We start from the raw sequence: 27,775 nt of genomic DNA, 5'->3' as shown, positions 1-27,775 counted from the left end.
ATGAATAATAGGGATATCAAGTGATTTGATGCCTTCTGCAGCCAGACTGCCAGTTGACATGACCACTGGAATATGTTGGTTACAAGTTCTGCAACTGAATGTACAAAAGGTAACCAGGAGAGAGGTTCTTCTGGAGGGCATTCGAGCCAGGACAGAGAAACTGATAGTTAATGCTGGGCTAGAGGGAATCTTTGAAAGTGACTGTGAAATGCAGTCCTGGGAAGAAGAGCAAGAGAACCTTTCTTCTTTGCATGATTCCTCGCTGTAGAAGTCAGCCTCAGCCAGGTGATTATTACAGTAATTTCCCAACTGTTAGAAAAAGTTGTCAGTCTCAAAGAGGAAAAAAACCAATTAAAGGATATTCAGGTAAGTTAGGTATGGTGGCTTTTTGTCAGTTAAGTGTTTCTAAAGTATTCCAAAGTATTTAAAGATTGAACTGATAATATTTTGGAGCCATTAGTGTCTGTCTGCTACCTTGTGGAGAATGAGTAGAGGTACTGGAGAACTGGAGTGTGGTAGACATACTGCCAGGTTTTAAAGAGGAGGGAGAGAAAAGTGTTGGTTATGTAGGCTAAAGGGATGTGTTGTCATCAGAGTTTCAGTCCTGGGAAAATACTGGGACAAGTAAATGCACACTGCATTTTTTAACACCTGAAAGTACAAGTAGAATAGCCATCAGCGTGGATTTGTCAAAAAGATACAGCCTTTTACTTCTACAGTGGCCTTGTGGAGGAAGGAAAAGCCTTGAATGTTATATTTTGCTTTTCATAAGGCTTTGACACTTTCACAGAAGACATGCTTTTAAGCAAGCTGGGAAATATAGTAAACATGCAACTACAATAGGCTGGGTGGAAAACTAGAAACTGTGTTTAAGAAGTAGCTCACTATCAAAATGAGAAGATTTATTAAAAGGAGCTCTGCAGGGATTTGTGGTGACTCGTGTTTTTCAATATTTTCATTAATGATCCAAATGATGGAAGAGAGTGTAGACTTATTAAATTTGCAACAATACCAAGCTGTGAAGGACTGCAAGTACATTGCAGGACAGGATTGGAATTCAAAATAATCTTGATAAATTGTAGGTATTGTCTGGAAAAATAAGATGCTGTTCAAAAACATCAAATGCAAGGTGTTTACACAGCAATAACAAACTTCACAAATACAGCATGAAAAATCACTGGTTAGAGAGCAGTTCCGTAAAGAAGATTATAATGGATTACAAGTTGTATATGAATTTACATTGCCATCTTCTATAGGAAAAAACCCGGTACACACACAAGGAGAAGCAAGAACCACCAGATAGCAGATAGTTCCAATGGTAAAATGTTGGGTAGTTGGTTTATGAATTGTGATCTCTTCACAAAGTTAAATTCATGACTTTGATATGTGATGCTAACTCTGATACAGCTTTCTACTAAAAAAAAATCAGGTTATATGTGGAAAAACACACAGGCTATACTCCCTTCTATGTAATTTCTGTTCAATAATAAGGCTTAGGAGGGCTATTTATTTATTTGTTTTGCATAAAGCATACCAATTTGCTTGATTGAGTCAGGAGAGGGTATTGAAAGAGACCAAACCTGTAATAGATCAGGACTTGTACTGATTGCATACAGACTTCAGGGATGTAGCGAGGCTAATGTCATAAGCTAACTTCAATTAATTTTTAAAGATATATCAAACACCGGTCTTTAGATCCTCTAGCAATGAAAATATTATCTTGAAATGTATTATTTATGTGTAAAGTAAATTGCATTATAGCTCTTAGAGTCCACAGGGCTTTGAAACTTTCCTTTATGGGATTTTGCAAAATCCAGCCTGTCCTATGTGTATTTTACCTCCTTGTGTTACTTGGAAATTTTGATATAAGCTTCACATTCCAATTTCAATTTGTAGTTATCCTTCTCCAGATCTCCTAGGCACATCCGTAGATTTCTGGATGATAATATGCTTTGTAAAGAGACTGTTATATTGTCAAGCCTTTGAATACATTTTAAATGGTTTAGCTCTGTTAATTCTACCACAGACTTCTTTAAGGGCATTTACAGGTATGAATCTTTGATGACAGTGACTCCCTGAATTTTCTGGTTTTCAGTCCTCACTGCCTGATCTCTAAGTCATTCTTTGCTGAAACTGTAAATTTCAGGCTTCTGTAAACACAAATGATAAAATAAAAAAGAAAGAAAATAACAGTACCTGGATTTACCCACTTCACCCATAATTTGTAGCTCCATTTTTGCATCATCTTCAGAAACCTCACTGGCTTTTTGTGGGCAATATATCTGTTCAGCTTCCTCATACAGAATTTGCTCCTAATGTTTTGGTATGCTAATAGTGCATGGTTCAACCCTCCTACTCCTTGTTTCTCATCATTTATATTAATACAATGAACAGAAATTACTTTCTCCAATTTGCATTTATACAGTACGCTGATTATATAATTTCTTCCTGGGGCACCGTTTGTTCCTGAAGCTAAACAGCACCTTCAGAATTCTTGAATTCTCTTCTGATTAATCTAATCGACATTAAATTCTTCTGTAGTGTTGTATTTCAAGAGTTTCCAGTTCCTTATCCCCCACCTGCTCTCCTATCCCAAATTCCCTTCATATTTCTCTCCTTTTAAGGCCTGAAGGTAGAAAGTAATCTCTGTGTGTCTATGGATGGAACAGTTGCCTAAAATCTGAATTTTGAATTTTTGAGTTGGTTTTAGGTAGCAAGAGATTAGCATGGAACATGTTTCTGTCTCTTAACAGCTGTATACAATGTTTAGTATTTAAATCACTAGAAATTTGTAAAGATGAACTGTTTACTTTGTGGGACCCTGCCTATGAGTTCAGGGAGTAGCAGATGAAGAGATGTGGTGGCACTGACTCAGTTTTAGGGTTACACTTGAGCTGTTCCCAGTGCCTTCTTTGGGTCACTTGAAAATCCTTCTCCAGTGCACGCAAAAGTTTGCGTATAAGTATCATCACATCCCATCAAATGTAGACCCTGCTGATGAACTGATGCTTCTGCAGAAATTATAAGCAACTTTACTTGTAAAACGTTCTTAGCACAGAAGTATAGGCTGTACAGGAAATTGTAGATGTTTGTACTTAGAATTCGAGAACATTTGCATTTACTGGGGAAGATGATGTTGAATTTATCTTGCTAGAATTAAATTTACATATAGTTATTGCTGATGTAAATGATGTATTCTGATGAGTTCTTTCACTTCCTCCTTAACAGGCTTATTGGTACTAAAACTGTGTGGTAAGGTTTATTTTATTTAACCATTTTTATTTTGCTTAGGCTGTTGTCTCCTAAAAGAAATTTCATACCAGCAGGAAATGGGAGATTTCTTCTTTTTTTTTTTTTTTTTTTAATGAAAAAAGTCAGAAAGACAAGCTGAACTGTGACATTAGAACACAAGAGAAAAATGAATGCTTGGAAGATGAATATAGTCAGAAGGAATAGGAAGGACAGAGAAAATAGAATAGCAGTTGTAAGATAATCCTTGTAGTTTCATTCAACTATTTTCTTTCCTCTTCTTTTCTTCCAGATCACCTCTACTAGAGCAAAAGAAAATAACTTATGCTGTTTATACATACCTATGCAAAATCTTTTTCGAGTGAATGTGTGCTGTACGTGCAGTGATTAATTAGGCACTGTATGATACGATTAAAGAACACAGATGACAAATTTCTATAATATACTGATAGACCAGCATTGGTTATTTTTACTTTTCGGATGAAAGACATTATGTTTTTTCCTAATCTCTCTGGGGGTTTATAATTGTTTCTTTGTTAAATAGTAATACACAGCAATGTCCTTCAATTATAAAGCAGTGTTTTAAAACTAGGGAACAGTATCCCTGTAAGAAGTACCATGGTATGATCTTACTTTGGTGAGAAAGAAAATCTATAAAACTTTGTTTCTGGATCTCTCTTCTAAGTCAGGCAACCTTCATCACCAATTATACTTCTGTTCACTTTCACAACTCAAGGCCTTTTCCATAATGGTGACCATCTATCTAGACAAAATGACCCTCTAGTGCCCATCAGCACTGCTTATGAAATGGCAACTAGGCTGTGATGTGTTACCTACCTCCTCTGTAGAAGTCCCAGTGGCCTCTGAATGAAAGTACCAATCCTATTAAATGTAGAGCTTGCTTCTGCAAGTAGACTTATTTGGACATCAAGATTGGCAAACACTGGTGGAGGTTAAAGGGGTTTCAACACTCTTACAATATAGGGAGACATATGTATTCATTATTTAAAAATAACTAAGAAAACTAACAAATAATAATCTCCTTCCTATTCTTCAGTTTATTCCAAATACATATTAAAATATCACTGAAAACGTATGCTGTTGAGACAGATACAGAAATGGATTTGATTTTCATGTATTTCAACTCCTGGTATTCTTTAGTACCTTTGAGCAGATATAGCTCATTTTAGTATCTTTTTTGAGAATTTAAGCCCACCACTTTATATTAAAAACGGCAGAAATACTTACAGTGTGCTTTATTTTGCTTTATCCTTTTAGCAGACAGATGATGCAGCACAGACCGATGGCCAGCAACAGACACAATCTTCTGAAAACACAGAAAACAAATCACAGCCAAAACGGCTTCACGTCTCAAATATACCATTCAGATTCCGGGATCCAGATCTTAGACAAATGTTTGGTGTAAGTACTCACAATTTATTTCTGGTTTTTTATATATGCATTGCAATAGTTATAGGCAACAGTGAGAGCAGTATCTCTGATTTAGGCTGTTTAACCACTTTCAGTAAGGATTCTCATTTCGTTTATTGATGACTAAACATCTGATTTGACAGTCACATCTGGGAAAAGAAATTGTGCTGATTCTACTGTATGTGATACAGATCGGTGTATTCTCTGTGTTGTGTTGTTTTGTATTACATTCAGAAAAAGCTAAAATATGTATTCAGAAAAAGGTAAACGCATCTGTATTCATGCTGTTCACACCTGGATTGATATGCCTGTATTTATTGATTTTGGAGAGCATGATATAAAATAGTCAATGCTTGACCTCACGGGCAAGGGACCCGAATCTATAGACGTAAGACACGGACTGAATTTAAGCAGGAAGTCCAGAAGTGGGAATCCTCACCCATCCCCACAGGTATTATAGGTCTATAAGGTTCTAAAGTTTTTGCCAGTTTTTTTCAGTAAGTCTCTCAATTTTTGCTTTTGCCCAGGCCATTAGCTACCTTCAAGTGTGTTGGCTGTGTTTCAGACATCTCATATGTGCCATCAATTCTTGGCTCATAACCATGAGAGGTTAGACTGGGTTTCTCCTCCCTGCTCCAAGAACTCTTAGGTTTATTTTGAAATGACACTAAATAAAATCTAGAAATAGTACTTGATCAGCTATTAGAACCCAGCTTTTCCTTTTCCAAGTCAGTACTCTTAAGTATTTGTGTTACTCTTGCTTTCTTATTTCTGACACACTAAAACTTAATTCCCTTCTGCGTTACAGTTTGTTATACAGTGCAGCATCAAGTACTTCATGGCACTATACTTCTCTCCATCTTTCATGTTCAGTTCAGATTTTTAAGTTCTTCTAGTATCTTTGTATGTGAGCTAAGACATTATGTTTTTCAGTATTTATTTCTGTGAAGTGAAGGAAACAGTCACTGCAAAAAGAACCCTGGTATAGGATTGGGAAATGAGAGTGACTGTTTTGCTGTATCTGACTTGCTACCAGTAACCTCTCCTAAATGCAGCTTACAGCTCATCAGCAAAATAGCAGAAGGCATAATAATTAACCCTCTAGAGAAAAATATGCAAATTTATTTAAATTAAACAAACCACTGAAAATAGATGGATTTTATTTGACAGTACATTAAATGAAAGGATTTTTTTTTTGAGGGATTGTAGTAATTTATAAGTGAATAAAAACTACATTTCTTTTCAGTATTTCTAACTTTTAGGCCTCAAAAGACTAACACTGGAGAACAGATAGAGTTTTCCAGCTTTAGAATGACTTGGTAACAATAAACTTAGTTTCTGAATTGATAGAAAAATAAATTCCTGCAAGTGTGAGTTGAAATATCTGGTATGAAACATGGTAATGCTGCATCTTGACCATGTTATACATATAGCAGATGATCTTTTTACATGGATACAAATACAGCAGAGGAGGACTGTTTAAACATTAAGTCAATGTCTGCTTATACGCTAAAGTCACACTTAAAGCATTGATTAGATAGTGAATGCAAGAACATAACATAAGCCAAGGGATAACAAATGATGGTTCATTTTTCATAACCAATTTGAAACACTTTAATAAGCTGGAGAAAGAATACTGTCCTTTCTGGCCTGTAGTTGTTTATTATAGCTTGAGACTGGAGTATAGGCTCACCTCTGCAGTTCCTTGGACTCGTGTTAGATTACTCATTTGCCTGCCTCTAATTTCTGCCTTTTTGTTTACTATGTTGTGCCACTTATCAGTGTTAACACTGATTCATACTGCATGTTAATGACATGAAATAACAGAAATGACCCACGGATGCGTTACAGTGTCACATCACAAAATGTGTCATATCAGAAAGTGTTCTAACTAAACACTGCCTGAATCACACATTTATTCTCTTACTAAGACAAGTCCAATAGAGCCTTTTTCTTTGGGATAGCAACTGTGGTCAAGTTTGGTGTGTGAAAACAATGCCTAGATGATTGTGAGTGCTATTGTAAGGTCAATAGTAATAACAGTTAGTACTACTATTATAATAAAAGTACAGTTCTGAGCAGGGGAAAATCCACAACAAGTATCCATTCTAGTTTTCCAAATTATACTGTGGTAAGCACGAATTGCTTAGGGAGTAATGGTCATCCCTTTACAGCAAGGGTGGAGGGAAATCCTCTCTCCTTGAAGCGAGCAACAAAACTCCCAACTGGTTTAATCTTATCCCTGTAAAGCAGAAGTAACCAAACTGCTTGACCTGTCCTGGAAAGCAGCTGCAGAAAGTCTTCTGACACACAGGTTCTTCAGAGGGAAGGATAACCAGGGGGGTGGTAATGTTCATGCAGATGTTAATCCTGTGTTGTTACTAATGTTTATTACACTCCAAGCAAAGTAACTCAGTAGCATATTACGTATGAAAAAAAGGGTGGTGGCAGCTGGACTGGATAGATCACAAGGAAGTAACCTACTATGTGCAAAGACAAAGTGAAAAAAAAGAAATTTGGGGCTTTCACTTCACTGTGATCACAGTTGAATGATGATTCCCTCCATGGCAGGTGGTTTCACTGAACTTAAGGTTCATAAATGCACATATGCAATGATAGTGACAAGTGCAATGATACGTACAATTTAGTTGTAGTATTGATCTGGCTCCTCTTCAGTGTGTCTTTTTTTGGTGCTTGGCTACCTTGATTTTATATTCTATACCTTTTTTATGGGGTCCACCATTTTCTGAAACAAACATTTGTACTATATATAAGTGTTGAAGTTATCTTATTTTCATGTAACTTTTCTGTTTCTTTGCAGCAATTTGGTAAAATCTTAGATGTTGAAATTATTTTTAATGAGCGAGGCTCAAAGGTAAGCAGTTTAATTCACCCATGGAATTTTTTAATTTGTTTCAAATATTTATATGAGTAAAAGGAAACAACTGCACTGTTGTAAAAAATAACATCTGAAATTCTATGTTAGTGAAAATATCTTCTGAACTGTCATTCAGTTTCCGAAGCAGCATAAAAATCATTGGACTCATTTAATATCTTTTAAAGGGGGTAATTTTAGCTACTCCAAACTGTCATCTCTTTTATGGGAACGTTGATTTCTGCTGTCTTTATTCTTCAATGGTAATTACATTTTTTATTTTATAAGATGAGTCCATACTTACAGATATTTGTAGGCAGGTTTGTATTACTACAGGTATTTTTTCCTCTATTGAAATGAAAGATGATAATAATACCTAATAACTATCCTCTTTAGTAATTAGCTGAGGAAATATGTGATTGTTCCAGATTATATAAGTGCAGATGTTTTCCTCTTTAGTTAAAGCTTCAGTACACCAACCCTTTGAAAACAATCTATTTTTACATTTATTTGATTAAAAGAGTTCTTATTGTATTGCAAACATTTTTTTTCTGAAAATTACTTTGCCTTAAATGCATACTTCCATTTATTCAATATTTAAGATAGAATGGCTGTGATTACATTAGCATCATTACCTGGTGCAAAACTCTAGCCCAGTATGCTCCACCTACGATATCAGTTGCTTTATAACAGTTTATGTGTATGTCATATGCATGATATATATCTTTTTCCTTTTCCTGCCACGTCAGACACACTTGAATGTTTATCCACCAATGTTTCAGTCTTCACGTAACTCTCATATATGATTTATTATTAGCAATGGAATTCTTTTCCTGTTATAGACATACTGTAATCTGTCATGTTTTAAGAATCAGATATATCATAAATCTCTCTTAAATCAGATATGTTTTATTTCTGATAATTTTTCCCTTAATGTGTTTGTACTTATATTCTAAACTTAAAGCCATCACCTTTTCTTTTTTTTTTTTTTTTTAAATAGAATAGCTGAAATTTCCTGGTTTATATTCCAAAATTATTCTGACATTCATTAATTAGTACCCTTGCCTGCCAGCCCAAACCTTATTGGAACATTTACAACTTTTTCTGTAAACAACCAAAGTGTATGGAATTCAGTGGCTCAGAATCTCCTACTCTGGCTGAGATATATTATTATTAAATTCAATAGTGTTTGCAAAAGGTGTTGATAGTCCAGAACCTGCTCCTGCTGGATAGTATTATAAGTTTCAAAAGACATCCCACACTGCCAGCTTTGATTGGTTTTGTGAAGATGGAGTAGAACTGAGTACACATGTCATGGTGGTGGTGGTTTACACGTTTGTTTAGCCATTAAATCTTACACCTATAGGACTTTTAACCACCATATATGCATCAGACTGCATAAGTATAAGGCTTTTTTCAAGTATTTGGGGAATGGGGTGATGAGGTATCTCTGAATTGAGTTTTTTTAATAGTGATCTTGCAGTAGTGCAAACATCCCAGTGCCTTGTGCTAAAAACAAGTTCCTAGACAGGATTTCACAAGGAAGAGGTTTTCCTAGGTAGGCTTGTAATGTCACTACCTCGGTTACAGAGTTCGTGTTAGAGACTGTAAAGCCTATTCTTATTTAATGCTTCTACACTACCCAGTGCTGTGTTGGTGCATCCAAGCTGGCTCTGAGTAAGCTGCTGAAGATACTTAATGCAGTTCTGTGATGCATCTCACTGCTTACGTATGCTGCTTCTCATCTTGTTCAGAGTATTTCAAGTATAGTTAAGTAGTATTTTGATTTGCAGAAGTACCTTTAGATTATCTCAAATAAATAAAAAATTAAAAAACAGGATTAGGAATAAGAGGACCATCTTTTTTTGTTTGTTTGTTTGTTTGTTTTTTGGTTTTAATCTGATCATTTCATGTCCATTCTGTAGGATATAAGATGCACCAGATTAAAGTCCCATTCCTGGCAGTGCTTATCTATGTTTTCATAAAATCCCACTGAAACTGAAAGGACTACTAAGTGGTCTCAAACTGAGTACAGGTAAAAAAGTTTGCAGGATCAAATTCAAATTTGTTTCTAGCTGCAGTTTGGCATAAAAGAATTGCTAGAATTTTTTTTTGTTTCTGTTTTCGTTTATTTTTTTTGTTCCAGTAATTAATGTTTTAAAAGATTTTTGCAAAACCAACAGAAGTAAACTCATTTTCATGCTATAATAGTTAATAAAAATGGAATTGCATATTCAAAAAAACATAATGCTGCAGCACCACCATAAAGTATAAAATGATTTTGCAGAAGGGAGTCTCTCCATAAAAGAAACCCTAAAATAATACAAGTTTCATACTACAAATTTGTGTTTGTTTGGAAGCATAATAATAATTAAGATAACTTTGCTAGTATTGTATGGCAACACTGATGACTTTTGAAACTCTTCTTTTTATAAGAATTGCAAGAATTTCGGTATTGTATTAACCTGTGTTAAATAATGAGGCTTACCTTTGCCAATTCTTGAAGCTGTTGATTAAAGTAACATTACAGACTTCTAGTAACTTACCTTTCTCTGCCTTTACCGGTCATCTTGGAAGGACGATTTGAAATATAGCTTCCATTTCTGTGCATATTTTAACACTACTCTGCTGGTTTAACATTGAAGGTCTCCATGGAGCTGCGAATGGCTTTTGTTTTGGGCACAATTGCAAGGCTGCAAAGATACAGGAACATCAACAAGTACCATTTTTTTTACAGTTGTAAATTAATGCTCTATGCAGCTATATACTACATATATACATTCATAAATCTGTGTATATGTATTTTTATATATCTAGTATATATTATATTAACATATTTCTTCAGATAAGAGCAGCTCTAAAGCACCTCCCAAATTAAAACAGAACCTTCTCACGTACTAACTTGGCTATTATTAAATCATTGGATAGACTTCAAAAACAAAATACAGATATATACATTACCAATTAATAACATACATAGTATGCTAAGCTAAAGTAGCTGTTGAATCAGCTGCATGTAAAATTAATGTTAACATGTTTGTATAGATATTTGAATGTGTGATGAATGAATCTATGTTCTGTGATTGAGTTTTTGTGGCAGGTAGGTAAAGTTAAAGATTTGCATAAATTACAAGAGCATAATTTAAATAGTGTTAATTATGAGAATAAATACAACATAAGAAATTAAAAACTTACAATGAGTATTCTTTTCAGAATCTTTGAAGTCCCTGTTTCATCTTGGCTTGTGGCTTCACTTTATATCTTTTTCTAATTTTTTAATATAATTAGGTTTTTATCTTTCTCTTTAGTTGTCTGAAAAAGAAAATTAACTGGTAGTACTGTGAGCTAAGAAGACTAATTCAAAACTTTGACTAAACAACTCCCACCAAATGTTTGCAATTCTAGGAAAGGGCAGTTGTTCAGCGACGAGGAGAGAGAGGGGAGAACAAACAGAATCGGGGAAAATTATGCTACAGCATGGAGCCAGGCTCATTGGATCGATGGTTTCAGTGATGTTTTCTGCTGTGAAATTTTCTTAATGGCATCTTAAATGATGAGCTTTTTCTTTTACAGAGGTTTTACAAGATAGGAGGAAGCAGTTGAAGAAGAAATAAAAGTTTAAAGTTGAGGATGGCTTTAGGTATAAGAAAAGCCTATGCAGGCATCTAAAACATAGGGATTAGTACTGAGGAGGGGGATTTACTTTCTCTCAACACTCCTGGTGCTTTGGGGAAAAGAGACTTACATCCTCAGTGTCTTGTGACAAGCAAGGTCGTGGCTTAGTGCTAAAATTGTGGAGAGTAGAGTGGAGAAAATGTGTGGAATCAGGTGTTTTGAGAATGGCTTCAGATAGAAGTGGAACTGCTGATAGAGCACTTCTGAGCTAAGGCTTCAGTGTGGCTTTAACAGAGAAAAAAAAAGAGCAACACAATATGTTTAAGCTACTTTGAAGAGAATGGAACATAAACTGCTACTGAATATAAATGTCACATTCTATGTTATAAACAGGCATAAATAAACGTGTTCTTTGAGCAGGTGAAATAACTCAAATAACCTGTATAATAATCCTGATAGTTCCTTAACTTTTCTAATCAATTGTCAATTAATTAGATTCATATTTGTCAGTTAGTTTCATTTTTGTTAACTAGTTTCATATTTGGTCTCCTCTTTGCATAAAATGTATAAATAAATGTATAAATATCTTCCCTTTTTTTTCTTTTTTTTCTTTTTCTTCTTTTTTTTTTTTTAATCGGTCACTACGTACATAACAGGTAGAACTGCAGAGAGTAAGTGGGTGAATACAGACCACAAAACGTAGCGAATGGACTGGAGACTGAGGAGACATGATGCATGGCTTAAGAGGAACAGAACAGAGGAAAGCTTTAACTCATAGTTCAAACTAAAGTAACTGTAAAGAAAAAGCTTGTAGTAAGACTTCACATACATACAGCAATGCCTGTATAGAAAGCGGCCACGTATAACTCGCAGGTGTTTCTTGTTATGAAACCCCAAGGATGTAGAAGCTTATTTGTTCGGATAACTTTGGGAAAGCATGCAAAGGCATTGTAGTGCTAATGTGGAAATTACTTCAAAGGGTTGGTGTATGTTTCTAAAGTGTTTTTTTGATGTCTGATTTTTTCAAAATTATTTGCCATTGTAAACAGTGTTTAATTAGCACAATAAAAATAATTATAGTAGGACTGGAAATGTTTGTGTAGCCTAATATTATAAAGCAAAGCATTTGTCATAAACAGAATTTCATATTTGTTGAGTATTTTCCTGTCCCACTAACATGGGATTCTGGAGTTCTACCAGTTGCATGTTCGAGAGTAATATACATAAATAGTAAATGAACCAGTTAAACTTATTCAAAACGTTCGCATTTTTATTCCTTTATCAGAGTTTCTTTTTCTATTCACATCATGTGATTTTATTTGATCTGTTAATACAAGAAATTTTATACTTTGTTCTAAAAGTACTTTTGTTTTGTTGGTGGTTTTCTTTTCCTTTTTTTCTGTTATAAAAAAATAAGTAAAGGCTGTATAGTTTGACAAAAGTTTAAGTTACCCTAGTGTTGCATGGGAACAATGTTTCTTATGATCACAAGAGCATGATTAAGTAGGCAATGTTTTAGAGTATATTGACATTCAGTGTTGAATTTTGTGCACATGTTTTTTATTTCGTTGAGGTATCTGCATGTCATTAAAATGTGGTTCATTTTCTTTTCTCATTAGTTCATTTTTTTCTATGTGAAGACACTGTAATTTATTTTAATTTCATTTTCTTATTGTTAGATTTATTTTCCTCTGTAGTGACATGTAGAAAGGTATTTTTGGTATCATTCTTTGAATTTCTCAGGGTATTATCTAACTGATGACAGAAAAAATTTGTTCACATTTGTCGCTTATTTATTGCACATCTCAATACAATTATAATTTTTCTAATTTGCATGTTACAGAACTGAAGCAAGGACAAGAAAATATTAAATTAAAGAGAGAGAACATAAGCAAACAAGTGGTCATTGACTGAAATAATAATGTGCATGTTGTTTTCCCCCCTTCTCCCTCCTGCATGCAGGGATTTGGTTTCGTAACTTTCGAAAATAGTGCTGATGCGGACAGGGCGAGGGAGAAATTACACGGCACCGTGGTAGAGGGCCGTAAAATCGAGGTGCATGTTCAAAATATTTTCCTTTTCATCTTTTTTATAAATGTCTGCTTCACTCTCATTTGTTGTTTCAGATGCATCATTGGTGTCTTCTGTGTGCTCCCCTTTCCCCTTCCCATTGTTTATATATATATTTATATATAAAGAGAGAGAATCTGGCCTTACTTGGGTTTTTTATTATTATTTCTTTTGTAATTATTATTATTATTATCATTATTGCTGAAAGGTGGATGACAGAATTGAAAAAAAAAATGAAAGCTTTAATATTTTGAAGTTATTATTTTGGATGTTTTGTAAATCAATGGGTGCAGTAGATTCCAAAAACCAGCCAACAAATAAAAGAAAAAAATTTAAAAATTGAGAACAACAAAAAAAAAAGTGTGACAGACAAAACAAAAACAAACAAAAGGTTGGGTTTTTTTTTGTTTTGTTTTGTTTTTTTTTTTTTCTGCAGGGTTGATGCGGGATCCACAGTGGCTTTCAAAAAATTCACATTGGGAAAGAAGCATCCAAAAGATGTACAAGAAAAAGAAACAAAGCCAGACTAGAGACCGACCAATTTTAACATTTAATTTTTAACGAAACCATCAGGCTACTTTGGCTGGATGGTCTGAGCCATTCCTATCTATTAAAAAATCAACACAAATGCATTTTAGTACCACTGGATCCCCTTCAATACTGCCTCAGTCGTATTTGTTAGAATAAAAAATACCAATTGAAAATGCTGTCGTCTTTTGAGTAAGATGTTGCATATTTTGCCTTTTCATTTTCCCCCTTCGACGGTAGCGCTTAGGGCCCTCACCAAACTCTCAGTAACCATGGTAACTGTATACATACCCATGCTGGCGATGGTGCTGAATGGTAAGTGGAGAAGTCCATCTGCCGTTTCACGTATTTAGCGCTGATATACCACGTGAATTTTTTTGACTTGTTGTATTAAGTTTTCTTGATGCTACATTTTTTTCTATATTGGTACGCCTGTAATTGAGTGTACGTTTTAAGCAAGCCTGGGAGGCACTGATTGGATTGAGGATATGACTTCGTGCACATCTTACTCAGATTGTTAACTCCATATTGTGTTAAATAATGCACCCTCTTTTTATCCTTTTGTTAGCTGTGATTTTAAAGCTTGAATGATTTTGTTAATTCTTGCAATGAAAAAGGCTCTTGTTCCAAGTGTTGAATGCTAGATGTTGCTTTTCCAATGGTACTTCTCTTCTAAAGGGTTATGTTGCACACTGCTAAAATTCGTTTGTCCCTTTTTTTGACATTTTCTTTGTTTCCTTGTACCTTGTCTCTTTCCCTTCTACTCCACTGCATGTTCCTTCATATAATCTTTTTTTCTGTTTTGAGTATTTATTGTATCAGTGTTATCATGGAATACAAGCATGCTCTTAAGTCTTAAATTATGCAGTACCTTTTAATTTGCTTTTAATGTCTTTTTATTAAAGTTTAAATGATATGATGTTGCTTTATTGAAATGATTTGTAAGTTAAAATGGTTATGAAAGTAAATGTAATTATAAATAGTATGATTTTGTTATGCACCTGTTGCCTTCTATAAATTAAATTGCATTTTATTTTTACATGACTAATAGCAGTAATAATGCATGCATTTAATAGTAACGTGGTCCCTCCCTGTAACCCTTTCTAATCCAGTGTTCTATGTGCTTAGGTAAATAATGCAACAGCACGTGTAATGACAAATAAAAAGACCGTCAACCCTTACACGAATGGTAAGTGCATGAGATCTCAGTGCTTTGTTTTAATGTCCATGCATGTGAAATCTCACTCTTCTGCCTAATGGGTGGACTCTTCTACTTGTGAAGTATCATAGTCTGCATCTCCTGCATCTCCTTGGGCTCAGGCTTTGTCCAGCAACCTAAAACACAATAGGGCTGGGCATGAATTCTCTGTGTAGAGTTCAGCTAATTCACAGCCACGTGGGCATAGCGTGCATCATTTTGCCTGACTGGAATCTGAGTGTTTAACCACAGTGGCTTTTGTATATGAAAATATACCTGATAGGAAAGCGTTATTCTCTTCTAGCTTTGTGCAGTGTTAATGTTGCGATGAATGAACTAATCGGAGGATTCAGTTTCGCTTGGATGGTGGAGGTAGGCAGACCAGTAAGAAGAACGTCTCTGTCAGACATGAGATACTTCTTACTACCAAGACATGCATCGAATCAAAGATAATTTTCTGTGTCATCCTTCCACAATTTGTTAGAAGTAAAGGGCAAACTGTAATTGGGTGCTGCTTCCAGCTTTTTTTTCCCCTGGAAAAATCTAAATTCGAAGCTATCTAAAAAAAATTCATTCTAATGTTGACCTAAGTTGGTATAATGTTGTATATTAATGATAGAAAAATAATCCATAGATATTTGAGGGGTTTAGAAGCAATACATTTTAAAAATGTTTCCTTTGGCAGTGTTTGATCATGTGGTTGGGTTGTTTGCATTTGCTTGTTCAGAACATTCTAACAAGTTCCTAACTCAACATCAAACAATAATACATCATTTGAAGTTAGTTGCAATTACGTTTTCCAGTTTTACTAGACTGTGTAGTTATGATTATTTGGTTTTCAATTTAATTTAGTTTTTCCATTCAGTAGAAAGCAGATGAAACCTGCACATCCATCAGTAAGGGTTTCCACAGGTAGATTAGACTCTTCTCCATTCTGAAATATATCTTATTTTCTTTATCTGAGGTCTCATTAGTGAGGTTTTACTAAAACCCAGGGCAAACAGTGGCTTTATTTTTTAATGAAAGAGTCATAAATTTTTCCTACCACAGTAAAAATAAAATATAGTGATGGTTTTCATTTGACGTGTGATAATTGAGCTATTAAAATGATCTAGAGAAGAATCTAAAATTCCTCATGCTTTCTCAGAAACTGTTTTCTTCCTCATTTTGTATGTAAATGCGGAACTTGGCAAATGATGCAGATGGGGAAAATCTCCTTAATTTTTTCTGGTTTTAAAACATCTCAGTGAATCTAGCAAAACAGACACAAAGGTTGACTCTGGATCGCATAACAAGATTTTGTTGCAATAAGGGGCTAAATTAACGCTATCTATATGATACTATGAACTTTATATACTGTAATGATAAAAGGATAAAAGTAGTTTTGTTATAAATGGTGATGTGTATTTTGTATTAATATTATTCTAAGGCTATAAAACTGTTTATTAGAAAATAACATGTTACATATCAGCACATCCAGTGCTGAAAGAAGGGAATGCTGGAAACAGAGATGTGATATTTTTAGGAATCTGGTTTTAGAGGAGGTTCACCTCTGTGTCCTGCACTGCAGGGTTACTTAGGTCATACATTATCATTTATTAATATCCAAAACCAGAATGATGAAAATCTGCTGTTAAGTGTTTCCCACTTGAAGTGTTTTGTCTGTCATTTTCCATCTTGTTCCATCTGGACTAGATCGCGCCAGAAGTATGAAATATCCTGTTCAGTGCATAAAAATTAGCATTTCTGTTTGTGAATCTATACATCCAAGATGTTGCATCTTAGGATATTCTCTTGCATCATAGGATATTCTTTTGCACACCTTTTGATGTGTATCTACCAGACAAACTCTGGCTGTAGTTCATACGTTTTGATTTTTTTTTTTACTTTTTTAAAATGTCTGAGGTTCCCTAAAGTAAACACACAAGGAGACTCATGCTCTTCTTGCATCATCATTACAAGCGACGAGAAATGAACTATAGACATGCAAGGTGCTTCATTTAGTTTAATCAGTGCTTGTATTATCAGTCATCCCGATATTGTATGATTCTAGTTCTTTAGCACTTTGTCAGGAATTAACCAGTGCTAGAGCTGATTATTAAAGATTATCGTTGTCTAAAGTAAAGGTCTCATCTTTTAAATAAAATATAAGGCTAGTTTTTCTGTGTTCTTCTATGACCATATTAACATTTCCAAGATGCTTGTGACACAGATAGCCAGAAACATTTTGTTTGCACACACCTATCTCTTCAGAACCACTTATTTTGTAATGTGTGGCTTTATTTTTCAAAGAGTATGTGGTCACTGATGTTGTTGGCACTTATTCAGAATTTATTTGGGGCACATGTTGGATTGTATGAAAACATCAGGCACTAATATTTATTGTAACTTAAAAATAAGATGCGTGTTGTTTTGTTAGTCTTTCCTGAATACTGCTAGTTGTTTGATAACAAAGATCATGCTGTTAATATGATTGCAAAAGTCAGTAGATTTTAAAGCACAAAGCCCTAGACTTTAATATATGCAACTTCATTCAAATAAGTGGCTTGCTTTTGTGTCCTAGATGGTTTTTGAAATAAGTATGCTTTCCAGTGACTTCTGATGATTCCCAAAATGAGCAGTTAATAAATGCTCAGTTGCTGGGAGAGCTTTTTTGGTGCAAGTTTGTTATCAGATAGGATGATTTTGATGGCTCACCTCATGTGCTTTGGAGATAGAACTGCCTTTTTTTTTTGCAAATAAATTCAGTGTCAGGAGTTCTACTTGTTGGCAAAAATATTTCAGAGACATTTTTAGATGTTCCAACCTATCCTGTTCACAGTTATACTTCCTTCTGATGCCCATATTGCAATTCAGGATGCTCACCCAAGTGTTGTAGGGAATAGAGAATTATGTGCAAGTAGATTCAGAGAACTGCAGCAATGAAAGAAGAACATGAAACAGAGATCAGTAGAGCGATAAATATGTTTTAAAGTTTATACTTGTGGTGCCTTGAATTTGAGCTTTCTGTTGATCTAAACTTAGATTCAGAATCACAGCTAGTGACTATTACCACAGTTAAATTCCCCCCCACTCCCCTTTCCTCCCTGCTCTGTATGCAAACAGGAGGAAAGCAAACGGTGTTGCAGGGCTGCTTTCCTGCCTAAGCATTCCTCCGGCCATGGGTGCCTGCCTGGCCTGTGAAGTAAAAATAATCCCCTCTGCATTGCTGTGTTCCACTTTCTACCAAAGCTTGTTACACTGTGCAGTATGATTATTTCCTTCCCTTTAGCACGCTTAACGTGTATTTCTTTGCATGACTGTACAGGGTAGAGTTTTGGGGCAGACAGAGGGATTGTTTTTTTCCTTGTTTGGTTTTTAAGTTTTGAGTTTTTGTAGCTTCAACTTGAGCAGGAGCTTCATATTGTGACAGTAAGAAAAATGCACAAAATGACACCCACTGCAGAGAATTTGCCTCCTCCAGCTGTTGCAGTAGGGTTACCTGGCAGCTGCTCGCTCGGATACATCAACTACTATCACACTTGATTAACCCACACAGCTATGGGCCAGCACGTTGCTGGCTGACAAGATAAAGTTAAGTTTAATTACTGTTATTTTCACGATGAATTAAGTATTTCCTGTATAAGCTTCAAAAAGTTCGATGAGACAGCCATCACTGTGAGAGAGGTAAGGAACTGAAATATGAGAGTGGCTTTCAGCTGTGAAGAGCAATCTGTGTCTTCCAGGATTTTTTTTCTTTCTCTCAGACAAATTGTGGCACTGTTAGTGTAACTTAGAAGCTGAGAGGTGTCTGTCGGCTTCTTTGACAGCAAAAGCTGACAGATATGAAATTCAGTCCAGTCTTTCATTCTGAATGGTGTTGACCAGTGGTCTTTTGAGGAAGTAATGAGTTTGAAATATTAAATATTCCCCAAACTACAAAAAGTTGGATTTTTACTGAAAGTCTCAACATTTGGATGATTTTTCTATCACACAAAATTTGGCTAAGAGTATTTGCTATACCACGACATTCCTACATTTAATCCTGTAGAATGTAAAATTGAAGGGTCAGGTAAAAATCCTGTGATATTTTCAGGAGGAAAGTCATTTTAGCCCTTTTTGCTTGGCCCTTTTTCAGTTTCTGTAATTGTCTTTTAGGTACGTATAGCAACTGCCATTAGCTATGAAGAGCAGAACGCATGAAATGCTGCTCTTTACTCTTAACTTATTAATGACTTGCATTTCAAAAACATCACTCACCTCTGTTACTGAACAGTTAATTACTGGGAAATAGTTACTGTGCATCAGATGGAGATAGCAGTATTTTTAAAGGATAGGAATAGTTTTCTTCTGTGTTATTGTTGAGATTTTTTTGTATTACACTTTTTCAGTCTTATAATGCATTATGGTTTTATGGTCGTCTACTGTGCTTTTGCATTACATGATACGGCCAAGGCAGAAACGAGCCTCGATACAGTTTGCATTTAAATTCTTCTAATCTTGGCTCTTCTGATTTTGAAAAGCCTTGTTGTCCCTGTCTTGATCGTGTATTGTTTCTAAGCAGTGTAGTTATAGGATCTACGTAAAGTACCATAGTTCTTGAGTTTAAAAGATGCTTTTTCTCAGTTTTTTTTTCTCTATTGCCATTTACAAATACTGCTTCCACTCCTCTGATTCAAATGTGCTTTTGGAAAACCCCTGATTTTTCAGTCCCCGTAGTTCAACGAATTGTTCAAATGCTTTTTAAAAAAAAAAAAAAAAGTATGAGTGGGGGGATGTTCTGTGAAGTTTGGAGTTACCTGGGAGTGGATCCACCTTCAGCTGAGCAAAACACAATGATAACCAGCACTTTACCACAGCTGAGAAGGCTAATGAGTTTGCCAGCGTTTTCTCTTGCTGTTCTCTTACCCCTTCCCCATCAGCATTGTTGTCTTTAGCATCGCATTGAACCCAGGCCCTGCTTCTGCAGCGAGCCTGTGCACTCCAGGCTCACCTGGAAATGCAGCATCAGGTGTAAGGATGTGAGAGCAAATATTTGGAGTTTGGCCAGAACACACGATACAGAATATCTACTGGCTCTCTGCTTTGGTTTTATGCCAGCTGTGGAAGGACAGTGATCATTCCAGACAAAGGCAGTGGCTGCATTTGTACCACTTAAGAGCTTTGCAGAATGTGGCTGCAGCATTTTCTTACATGCCAGCTACTATACAGCAATATGCTAACAGCATTTATCGGCTGTAAATGCAGGCAGTAGTCATTTTTAGTACGTGCCTGCAATTGTCCTGCTTCAGTGTAGACAGTCTGATGAACAAATGCAAATGAAAAAGTCTCTGTACTTGACTGGGTTCCCACAGTACACAAATCTCTTTCGTGTCAAAGTAGACATTTCCATACAGTGTCTATGCTTTCGTTTTTCCCAGAGTAGAATCAAAATGCTCAGATTATTTGGTTGCCTTTTAACCTACACTAACACATGCTTATCAGTAACATTTATGTCCAGCAAATGAACTGCTTTGGCCTCTCTGACTTGTAACCAGAGAGTTAAAGCAATGAAAAAGAACTGATCTACTCTGGTACTACATGATATAGGGATACCTGAACTAGTTCTGACTTAATTCCATGACTTAAGGGAATAAGTCCATGGCAACTGGACCTGCAGCCAAGGTAGTTCACCTGATAATTTATTCCAGTACTACATGTCCAAAGGATGCCTCGTTTCATTACTTATTTCCATACGTCAGAGTCTGATATTAAAGATCAGTAATCTAAGATGCCTATACATCTTTCATTAAAATGACCTTTTTGAAGCCATTTTCTCTGTATATCTCTATACAAAAATAAAATTAAAAAATCATTTTTATTATTCTCACTAATTGCAATATTAACTCAGTTATGTTTTTATGTTTGCTGCAGGCTGGAAATTAAATCCAGTTGTTGGTGCAGTTTATAGTCCAGAATTCTATGCAGGTAAGGACTATGCTTTAGTTGTCCATGCCATATTTTATTTTAATATTCTTTAAAACATGCAAAAGTACAGAATGTGTGTTTGGAGTGAGGTTTGGTTTCTTTGATTCACGTTATCTGCAAGTCATTTACAGATTTGTGATGCAGGATTTTAGCAATTACGTGGGCATACTGAAGTTTATACAGAAGATATATGAATACCTTTTTATTGGAAAGTAGATAGTATAGCATGAAACAGACTGCAATATTCCAGTTTTACATGAGATTTTATTTATATTTTATTTTATTTTAGTTATATTTTATATTTCAGTGCAGTCACTTTCCTCCAGGAATTATTTAAGCCTAGTGAGCAACAACAACAGAAATAATCTATCTATAAATATATATTTTATGCATATACATGTACATAGACATGCATAAGTATAGAATATCTGTGTTCATAATTTTTTCTTGAACTTTTTTCTTTAAATTTTATATTTATTTTTTCAGTTTCTTAACATTTCTATATTTATAATCTATATTATCTCTTGAGTCTTCACTAAGATTGAATTCTGATCCTGGTTACAATTTAGAGTCAATGAGACTTAGTCTTTTTCTACTTGAACTCTGTCATGGCTAGCAACAGTTTCTAAATATGCTTTAGCAATGGTATTGAAAACAAACATGGTTGTACTCCAAAACCCACTTGATTTCAGAGGAATTTGAATCCCACCCATAAATATAATCACTAGAAAGTCCAAAAAAGCCAGTTTTTTTGAAAGCTAATAATTTACATCTAGGACAGAAGTAATCACTGTAACTCCAAATGTTTCTAATACGTAATAAAGTTGCCTTCCTTTCTTAGGTTCACAGTCAGATATGAGTCTTCCATTACTTTCATGGGAAACTCTGGGAATTTTTTAGTTTTCCATTTGGATCTCTTTTTCAGTTGTCTGGGTGTGTGTATACTGGATACAAATACCTAATCATGTTTAAAAAAAACCGAAAATATTTATGCCTTGTCACACACTTTGGTAATTGAAAATAAAGAGGTAATTGTAAAATACATTCTCTACAGTAAGTGAAGAACAGATATAGAGTCATAGAATCATAGAATGGTTTGGGTTGAAAGGGACCTTAAAGATAACCTCGTTCCAACCCCCCTGCCATGGGCAGGGACACCTTCCACTAGCCCAGGTTGCTCAAAGTCCGGTCCAACCTGGCCTTGAACCCTTCCAGGAATGGGGCAGCCACAGCCTCTCTGGGCAACCTGTTCCAGTGCCTCACCACCCTCACAGGGAAGAATTTCTTCCTTCTCTCCATGTCACCAACAAAGATGTTAAAGGGCACTGTTCAACAGCACCAGAACTGACCCCTGAGGAACTCCTCTCATCACTGCTCTCCACTTGGACATCAAGCTGTTGACCACAACTCTTTGAGTACAACCATCCAGCCAATTCATTATCCCTTGAGTGGTCCATCCATCAAATCCATGTCTCTCCAATTTAGAGATAAGGATGTCATGCAGGACACTGTCAAATGCTTTGCACAAGTCCAGGTAGATGACGTCAGTTTCTCTTCTCCTGTCGACCAGTGCTGTGACCCTGTCGTAGAAGGCCATCAAATTCCTCAGGCACGATTTGCCCTTAGTGAAGCCACATTGGCTGGCCCCAACGACCTCCTTATTTTCTATGTGCCCTAGCATAGTTTCCAGGAGGATCCGCTCCATGATTTTGCCGGACACAGAGGTGAGACGGACTGGCGTGTACTTCCCCAGTTCTTCCTGTTTTCCCTTTTTAAAAACAGGGGTTATCTTTCCCCTTTTCCAGTCAGCGGAAACGTCACCGGACTGCCACAACTTCTCAAATATATGAAAAGTGGCTTAACGACTTCATCCACCAGTTCCCTCAGGACCTGCAGATGCATCTCATCAGTTCCCTTGGGCTTGTGCTCCTTCAGGTTCCTTAGATGGTCTTGAACCTGATCTTCTCCTACAGTGGGCGATTCTTTGTTCTCCCAGTCCCCGCCTTTACCTTCTGCCCCTTGGGTGGTGTGGCTGGAGCACTTGCCAGTGAAGACTGAGGCAAAAAAGTCATTGAGTACCTCAGCCTTCTCCATATTCCAGGTGACCAAGTCTCCCTTTTCCTTCCAGAGAGGGCCCACATATTCCCTAGTCTTCCTTTATCACTTCCTTTTATATTAGGAAAGCTTTTTTCACAGATTAAGCATGGAAAGAGGTTGCCCACAGAAGCTGAGGGACCTCCATTCATGGAGATATTCAAACCTCCACCAGGCAAAGCTAAAAATCTTTTGTTAGTTCAAGGGACTTCAAGAGAGGAAAAACTGTTAAATAGGTCTACTGTTACAAATGGATATTTATTTTAAAATAGCTGCCTGTAGTACATGCAGTGCCATCTACTAAGATAGATAAAAATGTTCCAATTAGGGTATTGTGTTATAAAAGTGGCACAGCATAATAAAAATACTTGGCATTCATGGAATTGCAATATTTAGTGTAGGCAGAATTTATTTCCTTCCTTGATGTATGCCTGCATTGAAAACAGGAATTCAGCATTGATCTCGTTTGAGTAGTTAGTGAACCAACCCTGAACCTGCATAAATTAGAAAGTCAGAGTTATTAGTCATTTCATATAAATGACTTTGTGTTAATGACAAATATAATAATATTCCCATAGTACAGTAATCAATTTTCTAATACATATGCAGAATTAACAATCTGACTTATAATTGTCTCATGAAGTAGGGCATGAAGAGTTCACATAGTTTGTAAATTAAAATCAATATTTTCAATCTCTCCTGAAGGTAATTTTCCTAATTTACTGGACTTTTCCCTAACATTTATTTTGTCTTTTAATTATAAAATGGCAGGTTATTGATTTTTTTTGTATAACCTCCTAAAGTCCCAAGTGCATTTTTATTGCCAACACAAGGGAGGTGTTTGCCCTTCTTAATGAGAATCTTTAATTACCATTAGAAGAGTATTAATTTAATTTTATGAATTATGACATTCACTCTACCACATCTATGAGGAAAGTTCTATCAAGATACTTCATGTATTTCAGATTTTTTTTTTCTGTTTATACATGCAGGCAGTTTTGGTTGGGTTGGGTTTTTTTTTTAATGTGTATCAAATGCATATTTTCTGTATTGACTAAAAGATAATTTTTTCTCAGACAATCTAGTTAAAAAAAATATATCTCTGTACAGATCTCTTAAAGTTGTTAGAAAATGAAACAGTAAAAGAGCAATGCAGTTCTTGCATGCTGTAATAGAATACCGCTACATATCTTTCCTTTTGTGTCCACCCCAACCACCTTACTTGGAGAGGAAGCGATTGCACTTTTGAAGATTATAAAATTAGAAATGTGATTTTTAAGACAGTCGAAGTTCTAGTTATTTGGTTTAATGGTTGTCTCCAACACTATCATGTTGAAATTGTACCGACTCTTTCATAGCCAGTGCAAGAAGTTCTTTTAGCTCCTAATAAATGATGAAAAATTTGGCCACTTCTGAAATAAAGATGATACATTTGCAGAGAAACTGTTGATTTAAAGTACCTTTAATCTTCATAAATAAGTAAAAAAACAGAAGGTTATACAAAGCTGTCAGGATGGCACTGATGAATGGCAAATTCACCCGTTTCTCAATTGCCGGTGAAGACACACGCCGCAAGGCTTAACCGTATTGTACATCATATCTGCCAACTCATTTCTGTGATTAAATATTCCATCAGTGCGGGCTATAAGGCGGTAAAGCTTAACAAGATTCATAAGATGCACCACTTGAATACACATAACTCACTTCCTTGGATAGAGAGCACCCCGCATGCAAAAGAAAATTAGAATCGAGTTAAATTACTCCATAAGACAAGATCAATAGAGAAAGGAAAAGATCCCCTAATGCAATGCAAATCTAAGATATAGTTATGTCCTGACAACTTGAAGCAGACAATTAAAGTCAAATAGGGAGGAACGCAATGTAAATCAACCCTAAAACCTTGAAGATAATGGTAAACAGTAGGACCAGTGACATGATTGTTATAGCTCTGCTTTTTTTCTGAGTGTACACTTCTGTAAAAGAAAACCTTTATTGAGGAAACGCGTGACAGCTAAAAATGGAGACTGTAAGATACATATCAGATACGCTACAGATCCTATGTAAGTGAAGTATTACTTGGGGACTGGAAAATACTATATATTTACAAAACACTACAGATTTTTCTTCCTGAGTAGCCCTTCTAAAACTGTTTTTCTGACTTTGAAATCTCATGCTGTAGTAAATTAGAATGCTCTGGAAAACGGCTATTTAGGTCACGTGGTAGCATTAATATGGATTTCCAGTAACATGTCATGAAGTGTGATTTGAAGACTGCTGTTGTAATTCCAAGGCCTAGCAAATCCCCAAACAGTTGTTGACTGTGGGCGTGCTGGTGAACTGGCTGGCTGGCTCACCTCCTGCCCTTCTCACAGGTCTGCTGGGAAGTCCGAAAATTCCATTCCTTAGAAAACAAAAGGATGGTGATTTTTTTCATTTATCATTTTCAGCATTTCACAGAATTCCACTTTTCCATATATCATAATTGATAGGCAATGTTTAAAAAATTGACTTATGTCCACATAGTCTCCTTCTAGCAAATAAAAGGATACTGTTTAATGTGCTTTTCCTCCTTATGAGAAAGAAATGCTTACTGAAGTTATCATTTCCATCTCAGCTTATCTTTTCCAGTAAACTATCAAGTTCTTAGGCAGGTTCTGATGAGGAAATTTGTAAGAAGCGCTGTGTGATTCATCTCACAAAGTCTTCATGTGAAGTGGGACAAATTTTTCACTTATTTGTATACCCATCCAATGTAAAATCCATCCCGTAGTGACCCATAATTTTGCTATGTTAAACTAGAGTCTGTTATCTATGGCTGGCAAAATACAGATTTGCAGTTTGGTTTCTTTACTAGGACTACTCTGGTACTTTCTTGCTATAAGCTGTTATATTCTTTGTTTCCATGGTTTGTTATAATACCATTTTCACCTGCTTATTTATTTTTATATAGTGTATATTTTATCTGTAATACCTAGCCTTCCTTTCATCCTCGAACAGTCTGAAAGCGAAGTTCCATGTTGTTGCTTTCAGTTATTGAAGATCTTCTGTTTTCTCTTTTGGTTTTTGAAATGATGAATTTCTGAGCAGTCTCTTGCACTGTCCCATGTTACTACACCTCTATCACTACAACAGATCAGTCCTTTAAAACAGATAGCTTGAGATGCAGTAGGGCCATTTTAAAAGACTTTGTCCTTGTAAGTGGCAAAAAATAGATTTCAGGGTGCATACCTGTTGGAGAGGCTTTTTTTTTGATAGTTCCAGTGTGCAAAGTGAGGTGTTACAGAAAGAACCTGGAAATCTAGTGAATCTTCTTTCAGAGAACAGTTGAATTCACAGTGACGCACATGAGAAAATATTCTTGTCTGGTCATATCCAACAAAAAATATTTTAAAAATTTCAAAATTTAAGTTGGCAGTAGAGAAAGAAAGGTCTTAAGACTAGTGAGGAAGAATCATTAGAACCAGTCATGGAGCACAGCTCCATGACAAGTAATAGAGATCCCATTACCTTTTCACTTAGGTGACTAATTACATATTATTTTTCCTGAATAGTCATGAAGGGCTAGTTTTTCAGAAGCTAGTTTCAAGAGTCATCCTACATAGCTGAGTAGATGTTTTCACTTCATAAATAGTCTTAACCCAGTGAGGACTATTGTAGGCACCCGGTTTCTTGGGCAGTTAGTAGTTATCATTCCAGGGTGGCTTGGAAAATTTTCCTCATCAGTTAAAATGAAAGAAAGGGGAAGAACTTGTGCTTTTGACTGTTTTATATGCCCTCAGAAGACAGAGACGTTTTAGATGCCTGGGGCTTTTTAGCATGCTGTGGATTTGGAAGCCAGCAGTATCCTTCAAGAAACAGATTTTTCAAACTTTCACAAGTTTGTTTTAAACTTTGAAATATAATGTTATATATAAGTAATTGAAGAAATACCATAGTACTATAGATATAAACATGCACTTAAATAAGAGGAATCCAGGGGAAGAGAGGATTCCTGTATGTTTGCTAACACTAATTCTCTTTGTTCATGTCTTAAAGCATCTATTTCGGGAGTGTAAGAGCACCTGGGATTCATTTCATCTTTCTAGTGTTTCTCTTTGAATTTAAATGACTCTTGCATAAGCTCAGCAAATACCCTAGAAACACTTCTCAGTGAAGGTGTCTGGAGTTTGTGAAGCTGAATTATATGCTTGCGCAGCAATTCTAATCCTAGGGTAAAAGTTCACTGTACCATATCTGTAAAGCATAATTTTGGTGAAAATTGGCTGTCTGTCACTACATAGATTAATTCATCTTACAATTTGATTACATACACTTTGAACTTAGCCATTGACTAAGCAGATTTTCCTAAGTAAATGTATTCTCGACATTGTTAGCTAAACAGTTCAAGTAATTTTCTAACTACAGAAAAATTAAATAATTATTGTTTAATATTCCATCTGTTATATATAGATGCTCCTTTTCAAAGCATGAAACAAAGCTGTGGCTGTTGTTTCAAAAATCGTACTGTTAAAGTACCATCATACAAGTGATGACATCCTAGTTAGATTAACACCACTGATGATAACTAATGCATTTCTATAACTTCTGCGGAGCTGTTACAAGCCATTATAGTGGAAATACTGGTTTATGAAAGATTAATAAAGCTGGTAGAAAAATGGAATTCAGCATCTGTACTAGCTATTTACTCAAAAAAATCTTCCAGAATTAATTATGCCTTATGCTACATTATAATGAATTTTTCATTAAAATGTATACCATTATGGAAACTA

The 27,775-nt window shown here is 35.5% G+C and overlaps 1 protein-coding gene across 27 annotated transcripts in view; it reads left to right on the top strand.

The window, feature by feature from the left end:
* Window positions 1-27,775, top strand: part of LOC141930165 (RNA binding protein fox-1 homolog 1) — a 920,114-nt gene that overhangs the window by 811,359 nt on the left and 80,980 nt on the right. For 22 of the 27 annotated variants that reach the window (XM_074840613.1, XM_074840607.1, XM_074840609.1 and 19 more), the window contains 5 exons: window positions 4,528-4,671; window positions 7,502-7,555; window positions 13,133-13,225; window positions 14,897-14,957; window positions 20,859-20,912. In XM_074840613.1, the coding sequence (XP_074696714.1) occupies window positions 4,528-4,671; window positions 7,502-7,555; window positions 13,133-13,225; window positions 14,897-14,957; window positions 20,859-20,912 (406 nt within the window). The remainder of the gene's footprint in view (window positions 1-4,527; window positions 4,672-7,501; window positions 7,556-13,132; window positions 13,226-14,896; window positions 14,958-20,858; window positions 20,913-27,775) is intronic. The other 5 variants (XM_074840625.1, XM_074840634.1, XM_074840621.1 and 2 more) reach the window with 1 other exon arrangement.

Source organism: Strix aluco, chromosome 15, assembly GCF_031877795.1.
Source record: "Strix aluco isolate bStrAlu1 chromosome 15, bStrAlu1.hap1, whole genome shotgun sequence".
NCBI classification, from domain to species: domain Eukaryota; kingdom Metazoa; phylum Chordata; class Aves; order Strigiformes; family Strigidae; genus Strix; species Strix aluco.
Note: the sequence above shows the minus strand (reverse complement) of the source record. Positions and strands in the feature narration are given on the sequence as shown.